The 26,047-nt window shown below is 36.9% G+C and overlaps 1 protein-coding gene, 1 long non-coding RNA gene and 1 pseudogene across 2 annotated transcripts; 1 reads left to right on the plus strand and 2 right to left on the minus strand.

The window, feature by feature from the left end:
* Positions 1 to 12,427: 12,427 nt before the first annotated feature.
* LOC130717632 (peroxygenase-like) lies at positions 12,428 to 17,054 on the plus strand. The gene is made up of 6 exons (XM_057567946.1): positions 12,428 to 12,536; positions 13,039 to 13,188; positions 13,301 to 13,386; positions 16,060 to 16,154; positions 16,245 to 16,370; positions 16,621 to 17,054. The coding sequence occupies exons 1-6, from the start codon at positions 12,428 to 12,430 to the stop codon at positions 16,772 to 16,774; spliced, it is 720 nt and encodes a 239-aa protein (XP_057423929.1). The 3' UTR covers positions 16,775 to 17,054.
* Positions 17,055 to 19,587: 2,533 nt separating this feature from the next.
* Positions 19,588 to 21,445, minus strand: LOC130717633 (uncharacterized). The gene is made up of 4 exons (XR_009012375.1): positions 21,176 to 21,445; positions 20,970 to 21,093; positions 20,723 to 20,855; positions 19,588 to 19,853 (listed from the first exon to the last, which is right to left on the minus strand). It is a non-coding gene; the product is annotated as an uncharacterized LOC130717633 (long non-coding RNA).
* A 1,121-nt stretch (positions 21,446 to 22,566) lies between these two features.
* Positions 22,567 to 23,746, minus strand: LOC130719553 (uncharacterized; annotated as a pseudogene).
* Between the last annotated feature and the right edge of the window lie 2,301 nt (positions 23,747 to 26,047).

The raw sequence follows: 26,047 nt of genomic DNA on the forward strand, positions 1-26,047 counted from the left end.
TTATAGCTCCACTAGCATTGAAAACTTGAGTAAAAACCCACTGTTCCTAAAGATGAGTCAAAGGCTCATAAAAGACATTAAAAACCAACTAGGGGGAATACAAAATGTCATCAGAAAATTCACCCCTATATTAAATACGAAAATTCAAGAAAATAACTAAAATGGACTTATTTACTAAATATTAATGTCCATGAGTGCATCTTGAACATGCAGATTGGGTTCTTGGAAATTATGCCTTCAAGTTGGGTCCAAGTCATCATCATTCTTGTGTTCAAGGAAATTGACCCACTTTGGAGTTGCTTCTAATTTATTCTGATATTCTTTTCCCTTGAGCTCCAAAATCAGTCCTTGCAAAGCTTGCTTCATTCTTTTGGTCTTGGACCTTGTCATTGGACCTCCTATTTCCTGCAAAGGGTCTTTGTCTGGGCTGGACCGATCCTCATCATTCCCTCCCTCTTCGAAAGGATTCGTCCTCGAATCAAACCCATCACCTACATCAAACAAAGATAGATCAGCCACATTAAAAGTAGAACTTATAGTTCCATATTCATTTTGCAAATCCAGCTTGTAGGCGTTGTCATTGATCTTTTCTAATACTTGGAAAGGTCCATCTCCCCTTGGGTGCAATTTGGATTTTCTTTGAGTTGGAAATCTTTCTTTCCGCATATGAACCCAAACCCAATCTCCGGGTTCAAAAGTAATGCGAATACGCCCCTTATTAGCTTGCTTTGCATACTGCTCATTCCTTTTCTCAATGTTTGCTCTAACCTTGGCATGCAACTCCCTAACAAAATCTGCCTTTTTGTTTCCATCAAAATTAGCAAATTCATTAGTAGGTAAAGGTAAGATATCCAATGGAGTCAAAGGGTTAAAGCCATACACAACTTCAAACGGAGAGTAAGAAGTAGTAGAATGCACAGCTCTATTATATGCAAACTCAACATGTGGCAAACATTTTTCCCACTGTTTTAAATTCTTTTGAATGATTGCACGCAGCAAGGTAGTAAGTGTTCTATTCACAACCTCAGTTTGCCCATCCGTTTGTGGATGTGCAGTTGTAGAAAACAGAAGCTTAGTTCCTAACTTACTCCATAAAGTTCTCCAAAAGTGACTTAAGAATTTCACATCTCTGTCACTTACTATTGTTCTTGGTAATCCATGCAAAATCAAAGTCATTGGCATACAAGTCCTTGATATGCTCAAACCCAAGTAGTTTTGTTTGCAATGAAGTAAGCAATGCATACCTTCTAGACAAGGCATCAGCCACAATGTTTTCCTTACCATTCTTGTACTTGATCACGTAAGGAAACATCTCAATGAACTCCAACCACTTGGCATGTCTTTTTTGAAGCTTTCCTTGAGAACTTAGGAACTTCAAGCTTTGATGGTCAGAATGGATGACAAACTCTCTTGGCCACAAATAATGCTGCCAATTTTGCAAAGTTCTTACCAATGCATAAAGCTCCTTGTCATATGTGGGATAATTCAACGCTGCTCCACTAAGCTTCTCACTAAAATATGCAATCGGTTTGGAATCCTGCATCAAAACAGCACCTATTCCAACACCAGAAGCATCACATTCAATTTCAAAAGCTTTATCAAAATTAGGCAAACAAAGCAAAGGTGCATTGGTCAGCTTATCTTTCAAAGAATTAAAAGCATATTCATGCACATCATCCCACTTGAAAGTCACATTCTTTTTAACAAGTTCATTCAAAGGTGCAGCAATGGAACTAAAGTTCCTCACAAACCTTCGATAAAAACTTGCTAAACCATGAAAACTTCTTACCTCATTAGCATTCTTAGGTGTAGGCCATTCTCTAATTGCCTTGACCTTCTCTTCATCAACAGAAACTCCTTTAGAACTTACAACAAAACCCAAAAATACAACAGATTCCATGCCAAAAGAACACTTTTGAAGGTTGGCATACAACTTGTTCTCTTTTAAAACACCAAACACAGCATGTAAATGTTCAACATGTTCATCTAGGGATTTGCTGTAAATTAAAATGTCATCAAAGTAGACTACAACAAATTTCCCAATGAAAGAACGCAAAACATGGTTCATTAATCTCATGAATGTGCTGGGTGCATTAGTTAAGCCAAATGGCATCACTAACCACTCATATAAACCATATTTGGTTTTAAAAGCAGTTTTCCATTCATCACCTTCCTTCATGCGAATTTGATGGTATCCACTTTTCAAATCAATTTTAGAAAACACACAAGAACCATGCAATTCATCAAGCATATCATCTAATCTAGGGATAGGATATCTATACTTTACAGTGATTTTGTTTATGGCTCGGCAATCAACACACATGCGCCATGTTCCATCTTTCTTCGGAACTAAGATCACGGGAACAGAACAAGGACTGAGGCTCTCCCTCACAAATCCCTTTTGCAACAACTCATCCACTTGCTTTTGAATTTCCTTTGCTTCCTCGGGACTCGTCCTATAAGCTGGCCTGTTTGGAAGTGAGGAACCAGGAATAAAGTCAATTTGATGCTCAATACCTCTTAAAGGAGGCAATCCTTGTGGTACATCTTCTGGAAAAATTTCAGCAAACTCCTGCAACAATGAATTAACAGCACTAGGCAAAGAAGAGTTGAGATTGTTAGTGAAATAAACATCTTTGTACATGAGTACAAGCAAGTTCTCCCTTGCTAACAATGCACTCTCAACATCTCTTTTCTTGGCAAATGCACTTACTCTCTTATTTTTCTCTTCACTGCACTCATTTTTTTCTTTTTCTTTCTTTTTCTCATTTTCATTTTTCTTACTTTTTCTCTCTTTTTCTTGAATGCTCACTTTTTCTTCTCTCAACTTACACTCTTTTGCGATTCTAATTTGATCAGCATATGCTTCAGCAGGTTTGAGAGGTGTCAACACAATGGTGCGATTGTTCATGGTAAAGGTATAGGTATTTTTGTACCCATTATGATCAACATTTCTATCAGATTGCCATGGCCGCCCAAGAAGCAAGTGGCCCACATGCATAGGCACAACATCACAAAGAACCTCATCTTTGTATTTTCCAATGGAAAATGATACCAAAACCTGCTTAGTCACCCTTATGTCTCCACAATCATTGAGCCACTGAAGTCTATATGGATTAGGATGCTTTTTGGTTGGCAAGTTCAGTTTCTCGACCATCAAGGTGCTAGCAACATTAGTACAACTTCCACTGTCAATAACCATGCTACATACCTTTTCATTAATGAGGCACCTAGTATGGAAAATTTTATCACGTTGCTCCGCATCTTCATCTTCCTTAGGCTGTATGCTAAGAGCACGCCTAGTAACAAGCAAATTTCCATGCACGGGTTCAGCCACTTCAACATCACTACAATCTTCTAACAGAGGCATTTCATCATCACTTGAGCTCACACTCTCTATGTCTCCATTATCCAGCAAAATCATTGCTCTTTTGTTTGGACACTCAGAAGCAATATGCCCAATTCCTTGGCATCTGAAACATTTTATATCACGTGATCGTGAAGAAGAATTAGTTTCAGATTTACCTTTAGAGGATGCCATAGTAGACTTGGCCTTCACATTTTCTTTAGGATGGGAAATGGCTTTATTATTCTTCCAATTTGACTTCCAAGAAGTGCTTGAGGATGATGAGAATTTGGAGGAGGTTTTGGACTTCAATTGCTTTTCCACCTGAACTGCTTTGTGCAACAAATCCTCCATCTCCACATAATATTGTAATTCCACCACATCAGCAATCTCCTTCTTTAAACCTCCAATAAACCTTGCCATAGTGGCTTCACGGTCTTCTTCTATATTGGCTCTCATCATAGCTATCTCCATCTCCTTGTAATAATCCTCCACACTCATAGAACCTTGGGTCAGACTTTGCAATTTTCGGTGCAAGTCTCTATGGTAATGGCTGGGGACAAATCTTCTTCTCATGACAGCCTTCATTTCTTCCCATGAGCGAATGGGTCTCTCTCCATTTCTGCGCCTGTTTATCACAAATTGATCCCACCAAATACTAGCATAATCAGAAAATTCAACAACTGCCAATTTTACCTTTTTCTCCTCTGAATAGTGATGGCAATCAAACACATGCTCCACCTTTCTCTCCCACTCCAAGTACAGTTCAGGATCATTCTTTCCTTGAAATGTAGGGATGGTCATTTTGATACTATTCAAGTTATTGTCACTTCTTCTTCTTTCATGAGATCTTCCATCTGAATACTCCTCCTCTTCTTCCTCTTCATTGTTTCGCCTAGGAGGGGACCTAGACCTTGATGCTAAATCATCAAACCTTCTATTTAAGGCTGTGAATTGTTCTGTAACAGCTTTCACAAACAGCTTGAGATCAAATGCTCCTTCTTCGTCTCCACTCATGATTATGTGCTGCCAAAAACACAGTTAGTAATAAAATTCTCACTCACACAATCTCACGTGTTTACACTCAAAATATTTCAATCACTCGTGTTTCTCTCAATCTTTCGCTTTTTATTTTTCCTCTAATGATCTCACAACTCTTGCCTTTTACCACTCAGCTTCACCTTATGAGCTCTTAAATTAAGAACTTTAGGATGGTTCTACACAACAAGGAACAGCTAGAGTATGAAGATGCTAACTTCAGCGATTTAAGGAAATGAGAGATTAGGAAGGACACACTAATTTTTTTTTAAGAGAAATAGAAAACGAGAACAATGGCTGAGGTTTTTTTTTTTTTTTTTTTGATTGCTGGAAAGAAACACACTTAAATTCTTCAGGTCACAACTCTTTTTTTTTTTCCTTTTTTTTTGTAATACTTCTTTCTTTTTTTCTTTTTTTTTTGTGCTTTTGGACCTGAACACTTCTTTTCTTTTCTTTTTTTTTTTGCACTTTTTTTTTTCCAGCAGAATGCAAATCACAAAAGACAAAAAGAATGAAGGAACACACGAAAACTTCAAAAAAAAGATGATGAGAAGACAAGGGAAAGGATAATATGAGTAGGCTGTTTTTTTTTTTTATATAGGATGAGAACAACAAAAAAAAACGAAAAATAAAAACAAAATGGAGAAAAGAAACCTGGTTTTCAAGAGCCTAAGCTCTGGTACCAAATGATATGATTTGGGAACACAAAGGATCGTCTTGAAAACCGGGGACAAAAGATAGGAACTTGACCCTAACCGCGACCTGCCGGTAGAACCAAAGTTATCAAAGATAAAAAGGGAACTTGACGCTAACCGCGACCTGCCGGTAGAACCAAAGTTATCAAGTTTAGTTCTTAACCCAAGAACAAATGGGAAGCTCTCACAATATGAGAAAACTCAATATCATTCAGATTCAAAAACTGCTTTGTTCCATACATTGAGTCCCTATTTATAGGCTAAGTGGGATGCTACTCTTTCCAATAAGTAATAATGCTCCCACTAACATTTAATAGACTCCACTAGAGATTTATAGCTCCACTAGCATTGGAAACTTGAGTAAAAACCCACTGTTCCTAAAGATGAGTCAAAGGCTCATAAAAGACATTAAAAACCAACTAGGGGGAATACAAAATGTCATCAGAAAATTCACCCCTATATTAAATACGAAAATTCAAGAAAATAACTAAAATGGACTTATTTACTAAATATTAATGTCCATGAGTGCATCTTGAACATGCAGATTGGGTTCTTGGAAATTATGCCTTCAAGTTGGGTCCAAGTCATCATCATTCTTGTGTTCAAGGAAATTGACCCACTTTGGAGTTGCTTCTAATTTATTCTGATATTCTTTTCCCTTGAGCTCCAAAATCAGTCCTTGCAAAGCTTGCTTCATTCTTTTGGTCTTGGACCTTGTCATTGGACCTCCTATTTCCTGCAAAGGGTCTTTGTCTGGGCTGGACCGATCCTCATCACAGAGTCCCCATGTATGGCATTCAAGGATAATGTAGGAACAACTGGTTCAGAATCAACAGAACTTGCAGAGTCAACAGCTTCTGGTTCACCTTCCTCAACCTCCATTAAGAAAACTTGGAGCTTCTTCCTTTGCGGACAATCATGCCCTGGAGAAAATTTCTCATGGCAGAAGAAGCACAAATTTTGTGCTCTATGTTCTTCCATCTCTTTAGGAGATAATTTCCTCTGAAATGTGTAATTAGGTTTTCCTAAAATTCCTTTCTGATTGGAATCACCCCCTGGTTTCTTCTCTGGTAACTTCTTCTCAACAAATGAAGAGTTTCCGCGCTTGTCAGACCATGCGCCGGTGCTTCTGACACCCGAAACAGTGCGTTTCTGGAGCAATTCGATGCTCCTCTCCTGCAATTTCGCGATTCGTGTAGCTTCAAGCAACGTCCTTGGTGCAAACATCTTCACACCATTGCTCAACTCAGCACACAATCCACCCAAGTATACTTGCAATTTCTGAGGTTCTGACAAATCTGTGCGCGCAGCCAAGGTATCAAAAGCCTCTTGATAATCTTCTAGAGTTCCAGTTTGAACCAGGCGCTTAAGTTCCTCTAATGGTGAATCGAATTCAGTACCAAAACGCACCTTCACTGCATCGCTGAACTGCATCCAAGAAACTGGACCAGTCGTGCTCTGTTCCAAGGTCTGGAACCACCGGAAAGAACTCTCGTCCATTGCGATGCTAGCAATCGCTACCTTCTCTGCTTCCGGCGTGTTGTCAAGCGTGAAGAATCGTTCGCACTTCACAAGCCACGATTCAGCTTCGTCGCGGTTGAATTTCGGAAAATCCAATCGCGTCAATCGCGTCGGCATGCGGTGCTCGCCGTCGTTCGCGCCTCTCCGCCGCGACGACATCTCCGTCATCTGCAACCCGAGGCCTCGCATCGCCTCCTGGAACCCGTTCAGTTGGAGCTCGAACCTCTGCTCCAGCTCACGCAAATGCCTACTGATGCACGGCTCGATCGTCGCCGTAATCCGCTCCTCCGCCTCACGGATTGAGCTCTGCAACCTCGTCGCTTCCGCCATTGGTCACCGTGAATCGAGTGCTCTGAATACCAATGATAGGAGAAGAAGTGAAAGAGAGGAGAAAGAGAGAGAAAGAGAGAGAAGGGAACTGAGAATTGAGATTAGAGAGATAAAATTCTTGTTACAACTAACATAACATCTCTAACTGCCTAATGGCCTTATTTATACTACTTTGCTGCCAGCTGTTATGACAGCTGTTCTAATTCTTATTTAACAGATGCTAACAAGTGCATCATATTCCTAATTAACAGATGCTAAGTGATGCTAAGTGCATCATTATGGTACATTGCTTTCATAAAAGACATTCTGCAAGGCAATATTTGAATCAATTAGAAAAGGTAACATAGGCTGATAAATAAGAGAATAGCTGAATACAAAAAAAGAACACATACTGATTCTACAGCAACACAAGACCACCAGAAAACCCTTTCTTTCAGCAGAATTACATGAGAATAAATACTTGAATCATGAAAATTGATTCCACATATTTGAGAAGATAAAAGGAAGGAAAAAGAGACAGAGGTATCCCCTCTTCCATTAGCAACATGATTAAAGCAATTGAGTGTATAATAAAGAAACAGTACAGAACTACAGATGACTAAACATGAAAATTCATTTACATACATGGAAGCCGCCCTACCATCAGCACTGTCCAAATCATACTTCTGGAAGCAATGTGTTGGCTTTGATCTGCACAGAGAACTCGCAAAACCACCTTACAAATCATGTCAAACTGGATCCAAATAGTGGCAAATACAAGGAGCTGCTTTTGAAGAGTTGGTCCCAAAATCATTGTAATTACTTCATATTCAGGCTTCACAGGCCCCAAAAGTTCTCCTTCAAATAGTCCAGCAAAACGTTTCAGACAGCATCTCTACATTATTGAACAGACACACGATTCATCATCCTCTGAGTCACTAACATCACTGCACACACAATTGGGAGACCAAATGTGAGACAATTCTGCATATATGACACACCCAAGGGTTAATTATCATATTCAAGTTTATTTTGTTACATTAAATTCATATTGAAAATACTTAAACTTGTATAATAAGTAGGCGTGGTTTACTACTTCCTGTGATAATTTCTGCTCCACTTTCTCCTGTAGTTTCTGCAGTAGTGATAAGTTTGTCCATTTCAATGCTGTTTCAGTATAGATTACGACCGATTTTATTCCTCCTAATGTTAGTCTTATGAAATGGTCTCAATCAGCAGAAATGTTGGCTAATAAACCCTCCCTCAATTTAATTATTATTGGTTATCCTTTAGAGTCCACTCAGGGCTGATCTGAATCATAAGCCCCTGCATCTCCTTGTACCAAAGGTCATGGTGTATTACATTACGGTTATATACTTAATAGTTAATATAAGTCATTACAAATGTTAGTGATCAGGGTCAAGAGCAAGTAAAAACAGTTACTTCCCAACACCCTTTTGAGAGGAGGACCAAGAAAGGGTATTACCAAATTCAATTTTACACCTCTTCTTCTCCACTTCATGAGTCTAAGAACGTGAAAGAACATTGTTTAAGAAAAAAATAAATGAACCCATGAAGGAAAATATGGTAGTCAGGGAAATTGATGGAAAATGGGGGAATAGCAGGAATGCCTAACATACAATAAATTTTAAAAAGGAATAAGTATATAATGATAAAGGGCAAACTACACAATTAGCTACAATGATACATCCAAAAAAGGAGTCATCCAGATAGTAATAGAGGACATGGAGGCAAAAAAAAAATATATTTAAGTACGTGTCCTACCATTGTATTAGGCATATGCAAATAATAAATTCAGACGAGGAATACACGCATTTTCTAATTTAAAAAGAAAAGAAAACCCCGATAATCAAGAAACATGCTTGAGATTGTTAATGAGTCTATAATCCATATTGACTTAGTTGCCATGAATGCCAGAACAAGAGCATAAAAGTATTCTCTGGTAAGATCTAATCTTTGGAGCAAAAGTGTTATCTGGTATTTTACAAGCCTGGATAAAGTCTTAAACAATGAACTTTTTAAATTCTCATTTTTCATTTAATGCTTCAAGAGTTCTTAGCAACAACTCAAAGTATTCACAATTTCTTTGGCACTAGTATGACATAAAAATCTTGATAGTAGAAATAAGAGAAAGTAGCAGTGAACAGTGGACAAACTATCCTCCACATAAGAAGAATAGTTAGTATAATAAGGATAATAAAATGGAAAAGAAACACCAAAGTGTCCTCGAATCCTAATATCCTATTGAACATCCGTCGAATAGGAGCTTAGAGAAGTAATATTTTTAGATTGCTACAAAGATGCCCTATATACTGTCCTACCCAGAGAAACTTGGAGTACCTAAGCTTTTCAGGTCAGATGAGCATTTAAATAGGAAGTTAAGAACTATAAGACATGATATGTTACAAAGGGAAACTTGTATGGGACTAGCCTACAGCACTAAAGACAGCCAAAAGCAAGCTAAGCTATCAATTAAGAAGGGAAAAAAAAGGACAAAACTTGGGTTAAAACTACATAATCTAGTAGTAGGGAGGCAGGTTCCAATTTAATATCATGGAAATTTACAGCAGTGACAGAAAAGACCAGAGAGAGAGAGAGTAGAATAGAATAAAAATGAAAAAAGAAGAGCAAATATGCCAAAATTAAGAAGAATATGCTGGTTCAAATAACTTCTAAATACACAGAACTAATTATGACCACATAAATATTATATAGCAAGCAAATAGATACTACACAATGATGCAACCCAAACCCAACCAGTTCCTCATTCATATTTCAAATTGCCACTTCAGACAGAGACTTGAAAGTTGTACCAACTTAGGTTAAAACAACTCAGCACATTCGCAACAGTGCTTCCCTTGCCCTGAGAGTCTTAGTTTGGAAAATGGAATTAAGAGTTAATGAACTAAATGCAGCAGAGTAGTTAATTTACCAAAGATCCCATATGCAAAAATAGAATAACAAACATGCATTCATATTACTTCGCATAATACATGTTTAGCTACTTACAAAAAAATAAAAAATAGTTTTGTTTCTTTAACATCACTATACCACAAAAGTTTTTAGTGCTTGTTTAGAAACCCTTATCTACAATTAATTCCGCAGACTATCAATTCTGCGAAGAAGCTTCTATGACTAGCTTCTGAGCCTCAGAATTGATCCTGATGAAATAAAAGTTGATCCAAACATGCTAGTAGTCATATAATGCAGGTAACAAGAATGACAGGAAGTTAAAAACAGGAATCCAATGTGTGTGTAATGTGTATAGGCTCTTAACTACGTGGCTGCAATGTAATGTAACTAAGCAAAGTTTAGCACACACAACACAAGTTACCTGGCCTCGTATTCCAACACTTCAACAAGCTTGTTTCCAAGTGCATCATTCCACTGCACTCTTCTATATGTCTTATTCTCTGACTTCCGTGATAATCCTCCTCTTGGAAGTGCCAACAAAGAATTGGAATGACTATCACTATCTCCATTAGCGTGATCTTCAACCTTTCCACCATCCAAAGAAACCACAACAGCCACAGCAACAGGCTTGTTCACGCAGCAGCCATTAGCATCCTTAGTGGACTCAGTATCCATCAACAATAACACACTTTCCTCAGATGCAAAAAAAATCGAAATTCAGAGAAATTTAGAAATTTGGAAGAAACCCATTTGGCTGAAAATCACAACCCAATTCCAAAATTCAAAACTTGGGAGGAACTGAATGAGGAATTCAAAGTAGTTCGAACAGGGGAAACAGAATGAAGAAGAAAGAAAAAAGATAAGTTTGAAGGCAGTCACTCAGAATAAGGAAGAGCCGTGAGAGAATCTGTGAGTTGAGAACATGAAAATGACAGAAATTTGTGTGGTTGCATACTGAAAACGATCCACAACCAGAATATGAATTGATGTCCAGAATACAAGTTTCTTCAATTAAAAAAAAAAAGAAGAGAAAAATAAACACCATCTAAAATTAAGGATCAAACATATTCTTTTTTGCATATCTATATCTACTTGTAAATAATTTACTGCAGCAATCATATAATAAGTACTTTATATAAAGGCTAAAGCAATGTAAAATGTAGTTTAGTTATAATTGACGAAAGTGAGCTAACAACTACACCTCATGGTTTAGGTTAGCGTTTATGGTTAAGGAGAAATGCACACTAATCTCATGTATCATGGCTTACAGGTTCTTGATGTATACACACATTTAAGTCGTCCTTAATCCTTTGGTATGGGCTGACTTAACGAAGGTCATGTGCCATGTCTAGTCCATTAACTATGAGTATGAGGTTAGAAGTTCAATATTCATCCATTAAAACAAAGGGCATTTCGTGTCCATCTGATCGCTGAGTGTGAACATCCACGACAAAGGGAATTAGTAGGAGTTATTGATACTAGATACCTTGGGCTCAAAAATATATATAAAATTCTAACTTATTCAAGTTTAAGCAAAGGTTTCATGGTCAAGCTGAGTATGTTGTGCTAAGATTGTTGACTCCCACAATATTTTTACCGTGATTGAGTATGATTATTTTCTACATAGTCATGGAAGATGTTAAAGGATTGAAAGAGATAAACATTAGACCTTACACCCAATTTAAAAGTTTAAAAAAGTGGTTCATAAGCTTTCAAGAGGGAAAAAAAGGTTTAAAGTGTTGAACGCTCGCCCAAAATAAGGGGCTTGGACTTTGTACCCAGGACCATGAGCCAAGTTGACAACTCAAAGTATTAACCGATGAATTGTCAAAAATCACATTAACCGACTCACTTTTTTTAACATATTGAAGAGGGACTAAAATCATAGAGCCCTCATTTTGTAGGGTCTGAAACATATTTAAGCCTTACCAATTTACAAAATTATGAAACTGAACAATTAAAATTTGATTGTACATTACACATAACATAATTATGGTATGTGTTTAATATGATGCTTAAATCAACTATAAAAAATTAAAAATGAATGATTAAAAGAATTATTCATATGAGCGGTGTAAAGAGTTTTACATATATTTACTTTTATCTCTCTATTTTTATTTTAAATGATTTAAAATTTAAATAAACTGATGAATTCTGTATGACTTTTTGTAATTTTTTTGACTCAGAGTGCTTAACAATTAAATGGTCAGAAGAATGGGCTGATCCACGGAGGCCCAAGTTGGAATAAAAATCAACACCATAAAATATGTTGAAATTGAATACTCAGGATAGGCACCATTGTAGCTATAGAAGGATAGTGAAAAATGAAAATGTTATCCACATAGGAGAAGCACCGACAAAACATAAGAGAAACTTGTGCATGTATGCCACGTTGCTTGATGTATTTTGCTGGCGCTTTCTACTTTGTCCATCTAGTATCTTTCCTCTCTCTCTGTCTGCTTCTTACCTCTTACACCAATCGAGAGTGTTATATAATGCAGCTCAGAAGAAGGTAGAGAAAAGGTGCATAGATAACTTGGAGTATAAGATATCACATCATCGAAACTAAGTGAAACATATCAAAATGGCTGTACACATGGAGAAGGAGTCATTTATAACTGAGGCTCATAATGCACCGGTTACTTCTCAGAGAAAGGTCAGAAGCGACTTGGAAGATTCTGTTCCAAAGCCATGTAAGTTTCAATTGTTTGAAAGCTTCTTTGAATTTCATCACCCCTAAATGAGGTGAAAGTTTAAAGCACAAGTTCACTAGAGTGAGAGATTAACAGTAACATAGAAGGCAACATACTATGATCATATGCTAATTTTTTTTAAAGAGCAAACTTGATGTTATAAATCTTGAGAGAGATTTGACTCACTTTGTTAAATTCAATGTAGGTAGTCTTATTTTGTATTTTTGCATCAGATTTTAATGTAGATAATCTTATTTTGTATTTTTGTAAGAGACTGATATATGTGACCAAGTCGTATAGCAAAGTCATAGCAGGAACAAGGGTTATTAACAATTAAAGCAGCACAAGTATCTTTGACCAAAAGGGTTATTGAAGGAATTATGAACTAATACATACAAAGCAGCAAAAGTACCTTCTTAACTAAAGGATTGTTTAAGAAATTACGGATTTAAATTTTCTTTTTGTGTAAAAAAACTTTATTTTTTTAATTTGATTCATTCAGACCTGCCAAGGGCATTGAAAGCTCCGGATGCAAACCACCCACATGGAACTCCTGGCCACAGGCACTACAACATGACTGTTCTTCAGCAGCATTGTGCTTTTTTTGATCAAGATGATGATGGAATAGTTTACCCTTGGGAAACTTACACGGGTAATTAACAATTTTCATTTCCAAAAGGGTCCTCAATTTTTATCATCTAATTTTAGGTTCTTTACAAATAAGGCTTCAAAAAACATGACTCCTAACCTTGAGAAATTTTCAGGGCTGCGAGCTCTTGGATTTAATATCATTGCATCAGTCATTATGGCTATTGTCATCAATGTTGGATTGAGTTATCCCACTCAGCCTGTGAGTTATCAATTGAATTCTGTACATTACCTTATAGATTCAGCTTTTCTGAATCCAACCTTGGATTTTAGAGACTTACTGCACTTATTGATTTTGCTGGTTGAAACTTGAAATCCAACATCAATTTTTAATTAATAGATATCATATGCAGGCACAATTTACTCTTTAGTCAATTACTTGCACTAGCACCTTGGAAATATAAATGAGTCTCATTCCCACAGAGGCAGTTGATGCCAAAACCACCCTGGAAATTGGAAATTAGGAAATTGGCAGATAGCATGTGTATTTGACTATTTGTTGTCCTTTTCCAATTGGATTTTTCATAAGAGTTATATTAGTTTACAACTTTTTACTGTTGCTGACTAGGACACTCTAAAAATACCTAAGGCTTTCTCCAATGGTGTTGAAATGGTAGTGTTTAATGTTGAAAGGGGAAAATAATGGTGTTGAATTGAAGTGTTGAAAGTTGAAAGGGGGAGAGAGGAGTTGAAAAAATTCAACACAGCTGAAACCTGCGTTCGGAGACACGTGGCACGCCCTGGTTGGTGACCGCCAGGCGCGTGCCACACATGCGCCGACAAGGCGCGTAAGGCTGCAGGTTTGGCAGTGTGTGCGTCCCAGGGCATCCGGACGTGGGACGCGTGGCAAGCAACCGTTGGGCACCGACAGGCGCGTGCCACGCACGCGCCTGAGGAGAGAGAGGGCCTGCAGCGTTACACGTGTCACATTTTTATTCGTCCGGGCGATTTTCGTTTATCCTAATCTTTCCAACTCAATTATTTCATTCAAAAAAAAATTTAAAAAATTTACCAAAATTCATGATTTTTTTTCTATAAATAAAGACTTGGTTCGTTTGATTTGGACACAAAAAAAAACCAAGTTTTCCATCATCTTATTCATCTTATTATCATTCTATTATCCCCTTTGCTTTGAAATGGATCTCAACAAGTACCATTTCAACACCAAGAATTCTTCTAACCAAATTCCCAACAATTATCAACATCCAAATCAGTTTCCCAACTACCAAATTCCCAACAATTATCAACATCCAAATCAGTTTTCCAACTACCAAAATCCCAACATTTATCAACATTCAAATCAAATTTCCAACCACCAAAATTCCAACAATTATGGATTTAATTTAATTTACGTTAAAAAATAATTACGTTAATTTAATTTAATTTAAAATAATAATAAAAACATTAAATTAAATTAAATCGATAATAGTTTATTTAATTTAATTTTTATCAAAAATTTTAATTCTATGAAATCATAAAAAGAAAAATATAAAATTAAATCAAAATATGAAATAAAAAAAGTGGTGGGGTAGGGGGTAGGGTGTTGAATGAAAAACCATTGGAGTGGGTAAAAGTTGAATGAAGTGTTGAACTGGAGAGAGAAGGTGATGTGGAGTGTTGGGAAGAGAAAAAGTAGAGTGTTGAGGGTGTTGAATGTTGAAACCATTGGAGATGGTCTAATAAAGTTAGGTGTAATGAATACAAAAATAATGAATAAATTCTAATTACAGAAAGCACTAGCCTCCATACTACTCTTTTAGCTATATTTTACATATTACATATAGTACTTTTATAGCACAATCAACTTCTATCTTATCGAATCATTTTTGAAACTCAGAATCATTTTTGAAACTCAGAAGCTATTCGTAATAGCTGTTCCTCATAAATGATTATGTCTTCAAAATCAATTGTTGAAGTATTTCCTAACATACACTTAATAGCTGCATACAATACAATAAAGTCACATGGACGGACCTACATTAAGGCTGGCCACACCGGTTTTTTTTTTTTAAAAAAAAAAATTATATGCTTGACAAAGTGTTAGTAAAAAAATATGACAAAAGAAAAACCCTCTCACGCATACTCTCTTTGTGGTTGTCTAAGATTTTAGGTGAGGCGTGTTGGTTTATGAGTTGAAACTTGTGTTATCCAATTCACACTCCTAGGCGTGTAATATTTTACCCTGGTTTGTGAGGCAATTCACACCCCTAGAGGCAATTCTATTTTTTTGTCTTGTATAGACAGTTTTGTTTGAGTTTGATTTTTGTGGGTAACATGTCTGTGTAAGCAAAACAAAATTGTTGCTATGTTCTTTTGTTTTTCACAGTTCTGTGCTTTCTTGCTATAAGTGAGTTTGGAGCACACCAAGTACTCCCATCTTAATATATCTTACCTTAGTTGATCAGGAAAAAAAATCAAGTCTCTCACAATTGTGTGTTGCTTTCATTTTATTCTCTTCCTGAATGTATTTGATATTGTATCTGTTGTTCATATCCATTATGAAATTAATGTTCACTCAAATTATTGTGTTCATCATGTCATCCAATATAATACATTTTCCCTTATTTTATTGTTCTTGTTTCTTTACCGTACTGTTGTTTTCACTTTATTTCTTTTGTTATATTTCGTTGTAAGCCTAGTCCTTCTTGGACTGTAAACTCTTATATTTTCATAACAAACTTTCTCTCATGGTTTTATCTATAATATTTATCTTTTTTGAAAAAAAAATATTTTCAATATATTTTAGTTTATCATTTCTTTATGTTTGGCCACACTGATATGAGGTATGGAACCGTCCCTGTAAAGTTAACTTCTTTTGTGCTGAGAAAACCCACTTGGAATGTTTAGCCTTAACATATAAGTTGTAATTTCACAGCACTGGTTTCCTTCTCTCCTCTTTCCTATCTACATACAAAATATTCACAAGTCAAAGCATGGGAGTGACTCTGGAGCATATGACACAGAAGGACGGTAATGAATAATAATGTATATTAAGATATTATACCATTTGACTATATATGAACCTCTTAGACATTTCTTTTCATTGAAATGAAACCACAGTTTTGTACCAGCAAATCTTGAGAACATGTTTAGCAAGTATGCTCGTACAGTGCCTGACAAGCTCACCTTTAAAGAGCTTTGGGACATGACTGAGGGAAACCGAAATGCATTTGACCCATTTGGCTGGTGAGTCTCTTGGTTCTCAAGTCATAAGACTCATAACTATCAGGATTTTAAATTGCAGCTCGCAACCTCAAATGCGGTAACCTAAAGGGTTTTGGAGTCCTTGCATAAGGCATCACTGCAAATCCGCAATGCAATTGTGCATGCAACCATAACTACAACTGCAATTTAAAACCTTGATAACTATGTTGTAAAATCTGCTGATTTATTTGTCTAACCATGTTCTGACTGAAATGCTGACATATGTGTGCAGGGCTGCTGCTAAATTTGAATGGGGAGTTCTGTACATTCTAGCTAGGGATGAGGAAGGTTTCCTTTCCAAAGAAGCTGTGAGAAGAAGCTTTGATGGGAGCATTTTTGAGTATTGTGCTAAAATGCAAGCTGGTAAACATGCCAAGATGGGTTGAATTGTATTTTGTGAGCCTGTATGTTAGGGATATGTGAATCCACTGTGGTGTTCACTGTGGAAGATGTAAAATGTTAGGGGTATTATGTAACAAAATAAAAAACTAGTTGGGATCTTGAGGTCTGGGATTGACACATCTATTGAAGTGTTTCAAATTCAGCAATGCAATAGTAGTATGTAAGTTTCTTACGCATATTCATGTAATGTACGTATAGTCCTTTTTCTTGTGTTTGAAATTGCTAATACTGTCCTGGGTTCATCAACATAAAAAGCTGTTTTGGTTTCTACAAGGTTCAGATAATTATTTAAGATCAAGAGGGACAGAGGAGTATTGAGAATTTTGAATCTTGGTTAAACTAATGCAGAAAAGTGTATAAATTTAATAGACTGAATAACCAAGTGAACGAAGAAAACATTAAATTGTTTGATATGAAAATTTCAAAAGATGTACCTTAAAATGAGAAGGAGAATATGTTTAGTGTGTAATTTGGTTGATGGATTAATAAGCAAAATTTTCCTTTCCTAGAAGTTCAAATTCCATCTGTTTTTTCTTATTAAAAAAACAACAAGTCAACTAGTAAGAAACTTTCAAATATGTATAAGTAGAGCTATTTCTAGAAGCCTGTATAGCCAGCTCTTTTGCAACATGTAGGAATATGAGCAAATGTTACATTCCTTATATTTAATAAAGAAGGGTTAATGTAGTCCCTGAGTTTGTAAGCGAGTTTGATTTTACTATCGAAAAATGACATTTAGTGGCAGTTATTTATATAATTACTAGCGGTTTTTGACCGCCACTCAACATCATTTTTCGTCAGAGGGACTAAAATTAAACTCGCTTACAAACTCAGGGACTAATTTGACTATTACCCCTTAAAAGAAAAATGACATTTAGTGGCAGTTATTTATACAATTACTAGTGGTTTTTGACTGCCACTCAACATCATTTTTTCGTCAGAGAGACTAAAATCAAACTCGCTTACAAACTCAGGGTCTAATTTGACTATTAACCCTTAAAAGAAACATCCTGATATTTAAAACTGGCTTAAATAGGCTTCTGGTCCCTGAGATTGTGAAACGAATTAAATTGGGTCATTGTAAAACTTTTCTTTGAAATGTAATTCCTTAAATAATTTGTAATCAAATTAAGTCATTTTACTCAATTTTGACCACTCAATGGTCTGGTGGCAAGTCTAGTTAGTTAAGAATGGTCACACGACCTTTTTCACATCAATTTTAGTTCCTGTAAATTCTTAAGATTATATTCCAGACTCTCCTTTTCCTCAACCACCTTCATCTTCTCCCTTTTCTACAACCATCTTCCTACTTTGCCTTCAAAGTTAGCATGCATCTAGAGTTCTTCCCCATATGCTAAGAAGTGAAATATTTCCACTAAGGGATTACATTCATAGAAAGGGACCCAATTTGACACCATCTTCTTACTTTGCCATCAAAGTTAGCATACATCTAGAGTTCTTCCCCATATACTCAACAAGAAGTGAAATATTTCCACATAAAGAGATTACATTCAAAGAAAGTGACCGGAAAAGGCGGTGGTTGACAGTGGCAATGATGGTTGCGATTGGATATGGAACTCGGGTCCTCTTATTTTATCCTCTATGAACACATTCGCGGTGGTTACGAGTCAAAAAGCTTTGTGGTTTGAACGGAAGATGGAGTTGTAGGTTGGAATCTTGGAGTTCTCACCGGATTTTGGGATCCTCCTTGAACCTCAAATTCTTGATATTTCTCTTTAATTTGTCAGCCTAGATCAAGCATGCAAGTGCCTAGATAAAGGAATAGAAATTTAATTATTTGAATGAGAATTGAAGAAGAAAGAAGATGGTGGTGGACGAGGAAGAAGATGAAAGGGACTTAAATATAATTTCAAAAATTTACAGGGATTAAAATTGATGTGAAAAAGTTCATGTGGCCGTCCTTAGCTGACTAGGCTTGCCACTGGACCGTTGACTGGTCAAAATTGTGCAAAAGGACTAATCTAATGCCCTAGCCCGAGCTTGAAACTGTCATGGAATCCTTACTCTCCCATGTCGGGATTCAAATCAAAGGGAAAGGAAGTACGTAGGCACCTCTTCCTTAATAGAATAGGAACTGCATTTCTACCTAGCCTGATATTCAGCACTGCCATACTTACGTTACTACTTTTATTGATGGTTTGATTATCTTGGACCCCGGTCGGTTGCATAGTCAGTAGAACAAAGTGTGGAAATCAGAGAAAAAGTATACGACAATGAGACAAGGGCTCTCATTCAAATAAGAGAGTCGTGGAAGCGGGTTAGGACCTACGGGCGGGCATCTCCCGCAACGCAAGCTGCGTTGTTCACCACCACCCGAGAAGGAAAGTCTTGAAAGAAGAAAACAAGCGAGAAATTGATATTTTCTTGGATTAGGGCGACTCCCTCATCAAGGCATCAACTACCTGAGCGCTCAATTTAGCTGGAATAGAAGTTCGGACTCCAATATCATTGATTCTGTTATGCAAATGGTTTTTTCACGGCAGTGTGTTCACGGTCACTCAAAACATAGGATTTTCGGCATCGAAGAGCACATGAGACAAGTGAGGGAAGGAAGGCCAGGATGAAAATTTGTCCAACTATGATAGGAAGACTATCCACTTTCTTGGCAAACTAAGTGTCACGACCCAAAATCTTAAGTCGTAACCGGCGCACAGACTATCACCTTAGCCTGGCAAGCCTAATTAACCCAAGCCATTTCCCAAAACAATTTTCCAAAACTATACATGTTTTATGTAATTTATATGAATCCAAAAGAATCTTGCCTGTAATATCAATATCTCCAAAATAATAAAATCTAACAATTGAGATTTATTATAACTAAAATTCCAAGAATACATAAATTTCAAATCCAGCACTAATGTGCTAAATCTTAAATTTAAACAATAAATAACAAGTTAAACTGAATTCCCTCAAAGACTCCCTTATAGCTGCAGAATGACAAAGACCGACAACAGACACAAATAAATGACAACCTTCCAATGAGGCCTATAAACGAAATAAGCCGAACGACCTGAATCTGACAACAGTCTGCTACTCAGTTTCCTGTGGATGGAAATAAGGAATGGGGTAAGTCACAAAGACTTAGTGAGGAGTCAACAACCACCATGAACAGGAAGGGAAACATTAGAGGCACGAGTTTTTCACTACCAATTCAGTGTAGATAATATGCAATTTTAATAAAATTAATAAGAACCATTTCAAATAAGAGAACATCAAACTGTCATGTTTATAAATAACATTTTCAATAAACTGGATAAGAATCATATCAATCAGATGAAAGCATTACAAAATCAGAAATATAATTTAATAGGGTCACACATGTAGAACCGTGAGGCGGCTCCATCTCGTTGATAGCCCTCTCCTCCTAAGGGATGGCCTCTCCGATAGGGGCGACTCCATCTAACGGATAGCCCTTTCCTCTCTCATATCACATGTCACATCGTATCATATCATCGGGGGAAGCTACATCTCGTTGATAGCCCTCTCCGTGCACTGGCGGCTCCATCTAACGGATAGCCCTCTCCTCCCGGAATCAAACTAGCTAGGTGCACCGAGGCCGTTACCTCCGCTAACGGCTACGGGGTTCTATCAAGGATCCCCAAAACCATTTTCTCAAACCAACACAAGTCTCATCAACAATCTCAAAATCCACTTTCCAATACTCATCAATGTTATTCAAATAGCATTCTCAATTTCACATTATTCCAAAATCAAATCAAAGTAAATTCTCAGTTCATATCACTTCATAAAGCATTCTCAAAATCAACTTAATAAAACTCACTTTGAAAAGAACACAAGAACTTTAAAAGCATGTTACCCAATTTTCAAATGAATAGGTGATATATCAAAATAATTTAAATTAACAGTTATAGAGAAATAAAATTATGCCACAGTAATTGAAAACCACTCACAGCTATAAGGAGTTAGAATGATTAATGATTGCTTCCAATGTCTCCAAGATACTTGAATAGCCAGTAGCTAGCAACTCCTTGGACAACCAAAACCAAATAAAGCCATTTTGCATCTCTCGTGTATCCTCTATAGCTAAACATAATCAGATACAAATTTCACTTTTGGTTCATGAGCAAAAGCAATACCCCATGAAAAAGCATCATGGCCACATAATCAATAAGGTGCAAACATAAATATATATTGCACCTGACTTGTTTCTTTTCCTCTGTCAAACGTTTTGGGCAGCACATATCCAGTTGCAAACTAGTCATTCCAAAGAGCCATGGTTTCACACCAATCACAGGGAACTCCACTCTCGTTCAATTGCTAACTGAATTAATTGAAAATTCAATGAGATGCCGAAAGGATTTGAACTTAGATGTATGCTACGAAATAGAAAAAGAATGGCCAACCTTGATCTTCCTCTTTTCTTTGGAGCATAAACCCTAACTCCTAAATATTTTGTAGGAAGCCTTTCAACATAAATACCCAAATCTTTTCTTCATGAGTGCGTATCTATCATGGTGGCAATTGGTTTTGTTTCTAATGAAGAAGGAAGAAAACATATAGAATGGAAGAGAGGTGTTGCCGCTGGCTTCTATTCACAGAGGCAAAGAAAAAGAAAAAGAAAATCTCGAGAGAGAAAGAGAGGGTGAGGGACGCGTTCTGTTAATGGGTATTGAGGCTGCGTGGGTTTTATTCTTTCTCTAGGTTAGTTTTAGTATTATTTTTTTTCCCTTATATCTAATAATGATATGAATAATTAACAATAAAACTTAAACCCACCATAACACTAAAATGAGTCGTTTCACTAAGCCGTTTGATTAAAAAAAATTCAGGGATTTCATTTCAAAGAAAAAAATTTAGCGACCCAATTTAATTCCCTTTACAATCTCAGGGACTAAGCATTTAAAATAATATCTTTAGCCAACTCCTTAGGCCAATTACAATGGTTTGTTTAAATTACACACTCTCAACACTACTTTTTCTCTTCTCAACACTCCATATCATCTTCTCTCTCCAATTCAACACTCTCTCAACAATTACCCACTCCCAGTGGCGGATCCAGGACCCCGGGGTCAGGGGGTTCAAATTTTTCAAATGAAATACATCGGTAAAAATATAATTAAAAACAATTTTAATATGTTTATACATGAGAAATTATACAAGTCATAGTTGTGCAAATAGGTGGGTCTTTGGTGCAAATAGGTGCAAAACTTAGTATACTAATATAATTTAAAATTTTCAGGGGGTTCAAAAAAAAATTATATAAGAAATTAAGTGCAATTTTTTGGGTTCAGGGGGTTCAGATGAACCCCCTCACCACAACATAGGTCCGCCCCTGCCCACTCCAATGGTTTTCATTCAACACCCTACCCCACCACTCACCCTACCCCACCACTTTTTTATTTCATATTTTTATTTAATTTTATATTTTAATTTTTATTATTTACATAAAATTACAATTATTGTTTTAAATTAAATTAAACAATAAACACTTAACAATTTAATTTTTTTTTAAATATAGACAATAATTTATTTTATTTCCTTAACTTAAAAATGGAAGACAACAAACTAAGCACACAATAATTTATTTTATTTTCTTAACTTAAAATGCAAGACAACAAACTAAGCACACAACACACAAATAACGTAATTAGTACGATACAAATCATCTTCAATCACGTAACATTTGCAAACTTTGTCCATATGTGCTTCACTAGATCTGCTTGCAGTTCGTGATGAACATTTGAATCACGCAACTCGGATCTAGCACGCACATGATTTGCAAAAGCGGGTAACACCTCGGTCGAGTATGGTTGCGGTGTACTAGATCCACCTTCCCCAGATTGCTCAAAATCGGTCCAACGTTGAGCATATGAATCTCGCTCATCCTCAACAATCATATTATGTAATATGATGCATGACCTCATAATGATACCCAAATAAGCTGTGTCCCACAAACGAGCTGGTTCACAGATGATTTTAAAACGAGTTTGAAGCACTCGAAATGCACCATCAATGTCCTTCCGACATCCCTCCTGAACTTGTGCAAACAACTTATCGGGTTCACTTTGTGGAAGTCTAATCGATTTGACGAAAGTTGGATAAGAAGGGTAGATACCATCAGCTAGATAGTATGCCATATTATAGGGATGCTGATTCACAAAGAAATTCACAGTTGGAACCTTTCCCTGTTCCACGTCATCAAACACTGGTGACCGATCTAGAACGTTTATGTCGTTCAACGTTCCCGGACATCCAAAAAAGGCATGCCAGATCCATAGATCATGAGATGCAACTGCTTCAAGAATAACTGTTGTGGTTCCCTTATCCCCTCTAGTAAATTGACCTTCCCATGCTTTAGGACAATTTTTCCACTCCCAGTGCATGCAGTCAATACTCCCGATCATGACTGGGAACCCCCGCATTTCACTAACATGTAGTATTTTTTGCAGGTCATCTTCGGTTGGTGCTCTAAGGTACTCTTGCTCATACAATCGTATGATTCCTTTACAGAATCTACGTAAACACTCCAGTGCTATAATACCTCCTATTTTGATGTACTCATCGACTGCATCTGCTGCCACACCATATGCTAACATTCGCATTGTTGTGGTACATTTTGCTAAGGGTGATATACCTTCTTTATTGGCTGCATCAACTCGCTGGGTGAAGTAGTTATCACTACTTGAAAGGTCCGCAACGATTCGAAGGAAAACATGTTTTTGCATCCGGTACCGACGACGAAACGTTGCATCGTCATATGTAGGCTCATTGGCAAAGTAGTCGTCAATTAGCCTTTGGTTTGCCGCTGCATGATCTCTACTGACATATTTTCTACTACGAGGTTCACTATCTTCCAATGTTTTGTTTCGACGCTCTCTAAATCGGTTGAGTATATAAGCTTCTTCAAGTTCAGAATTTTGAAGGTATGTTGCCATATCAAAAGGATTTTCACAAGGATTTTCAAAAGGATCCATTTGTTGTGAAATTCGAAGTAGATTGGAAGATATTTGAGATATTGGTACATCAATGGATCTATGAATCCATATATATAAGTACATTGAATGGTCGACACTGGCGGATTCGAAATAAGTTATAAACTAGAGTTAATAATCGGAAAAGGACTAGATTCGAATTGAGTGGAACATATTCAAGCACAATAACCCATACATTAAAGCCAAACACTACAGACTTGACACCACTGACAAATTATTAAAGCAAACACTACAGACTTGACACCACTGGCGGATTCGAAATAAGTTATCAACTAGAGTTAATAATCGGAAAAGGACTAGATTCGAATTGAGTGGAATATATTCAAACACAATAACCCATACATTAAAGCCAAACACTACAGACTTGACACCACTGACAAATTATTAAAGCAAACACTACAGACTTGACACTACTGGCGGATTCGAAATAAGTTATCAACTAGAGTTAATAATCGGAAAAGGACTAGATTCGAATTGAGTGGATCATATTCAAACACAATAACCCATACATTAAAGCCAAACACTACATACTTGACACCACTGACAAATTATTAAAGAAAACACTACAGACTTGACACCACTGACAAATTATTAAAGCAAACACTACAGACTTGACACCACAGACAAATTATTAAAGCAAACACAGCAGACTTGACACCACTGACAAGTTTGACCGAATTCAAACAAATACTCAATTGAAATTAATTCCCAAATAGCTCTTGGGACAACTGCTTCAACAGCTCTTTCTTACGGTCATCGAGATGCTCTTCGGAAGTTAGCCTTAGATACAAATTGATTTTCATCAATTGGTCAGTCTCTTCTTGCACCGATGCTATCTTCTCCAATCGTACAAGCTCTTTCTCCTTCATATGTCTGTATTCAGCCCAACCTTTGTCCACCTCCTCCAAGGGAGCTTCTCTACTTTTCTTTTTATTCTTTTTTTTAGTTGCCTCCCTACCCATTGGACGAGGAATTGATCTTATAGAGGTTGAGCCACATGCATCACTGTCGTGAGATCTCTTAGATCCACTACTTGTTGAGCCACCATTTCCTCCTACTTGACTACAAAAACGTGGTAGATCACGGAGAGCGTTCCATTCTTCCATCAAAGTAAATTGAACATTCTTCCCCATGCGAATAATTTCTGCGCTTTTGCCATAACATCATTATCCGACCAACCGCTTCCTTGCTGACGCTTAGCGACATCATAAGCGCCAATCCATTTACCCAATATTTTGTTCATATAATTCCAATTACAATACTCAGCAATATCTCTCCAAAATGTTTCTCCTTTCTGGTTTTTCCCCACAACACTGCTTGTTCCACAGTTAATCCACCCACTAATTAGCACCAAATTTTGTGCAGTGTTCCATGCTGGTGACGGGGTTCTCTTGCTCTTAAGAGTTGAATCCTCTTGATTTGGAGTGAATTGATTAGCAGCTGTCATGCCACCAAGAGTCATTTGTGTTGAAAATTCGGGAAATTCAGGTGCATCAACACTCGGAAAATTTTCATTCACCATTGGCATATAACCACTAGACGGGGGTGTTTGAGATGAATATCTCATAGATCCATAAGATGGATGAAAGGATGACTGGTTGGAATTTGGTGCAAAACCTAAATTATGTATATTTTGAGGACGTTGGGTGGAAAATTGATTTGGATCTTGATAATTGTTGGGATTTTGATGACGTTGGTAGGAAAATTGATTTGGATCTTGATAATTGTTGGGATGTTGAGGACGTTGGTTGAAAAATTGATTTGGATTATGATAATTGTTGGCATTTTGATGACGTTGGTTGGGAAATTGATTTGGATCTTGATAATTGTTGGGATTTTGGTAGTTATATGGGCAGTTAGAAGAATTCTGGGTGTTGAAATGATGATTGTTGGGATCCATTTCAAAACGAAAGGCTAATAGAAAGATAATAAGATGGTGAGAGAGATAATAAGATGGTGAAAAACTTGGTTTTTTTTTGTGTCCAAATCAAACGAACCAAGTCTCTATTTATAGAGGAAAAAAAGTTAGGAATTTTGGTTAAAAAAAAATTTCAAAATTTTTTTTTCAACAAGATAATTGAGTTTAAAATTTTTAAAAACAAAAAATCTGGCGGACCAATCAGGTCACGCCACGCGTCCCACCATAATCCCCAATCGTTTCTCTCTCTCCGTCCATCTACTACGCACGCTCCCTGTCTGCGCGTGTGGTGCACGCGCCTAGGCGTGCCCACTCACGCGCTGACACGTGGCACCGACATGCACTCTTAACAATGTTTACATCTC

Source organism: Lotus japonicus, chromosome 5, assembly GCF_012489685.1.
Source record: "Lotus japonicus ecotype B-129 chromosome 5, LjGifu_v1.2".
Lineage (NCBI taxonomy): Eukaryota > Viridiplantae > Streptophyta > Magnoliopsida > Fabales > Fabaceae > Lotus > Lotus japonicus.

What these genes read in the sequence shown, in the direction of transcription:
- LOC130717632 (XM_057567946.1), top strand. Translation starts at nt 12,428, where the DNA reads ATGGCTGTACACATGGAGAAGGAGTCATTTATAACTGAGGCTCATAAT. An exon ending in AGATTCTGTTCCAAAGCCAT is followed by an intron (nt 12,537 to 13,038) that starts GTAAGTTTCAAT and finishes TGATTCATTCAG; the next exon opens with ACCTGCCAAGGGCATTGAAA. An exon ending in TGAGTTATCCCACTCAGCCT is followed by an intron (nt 13,387 to 16,059) that starts GTGAGTTATCAA and finishes GTAATTTCACAG; the next exon opens with CACTGGTTTCCTTCTCTCCT.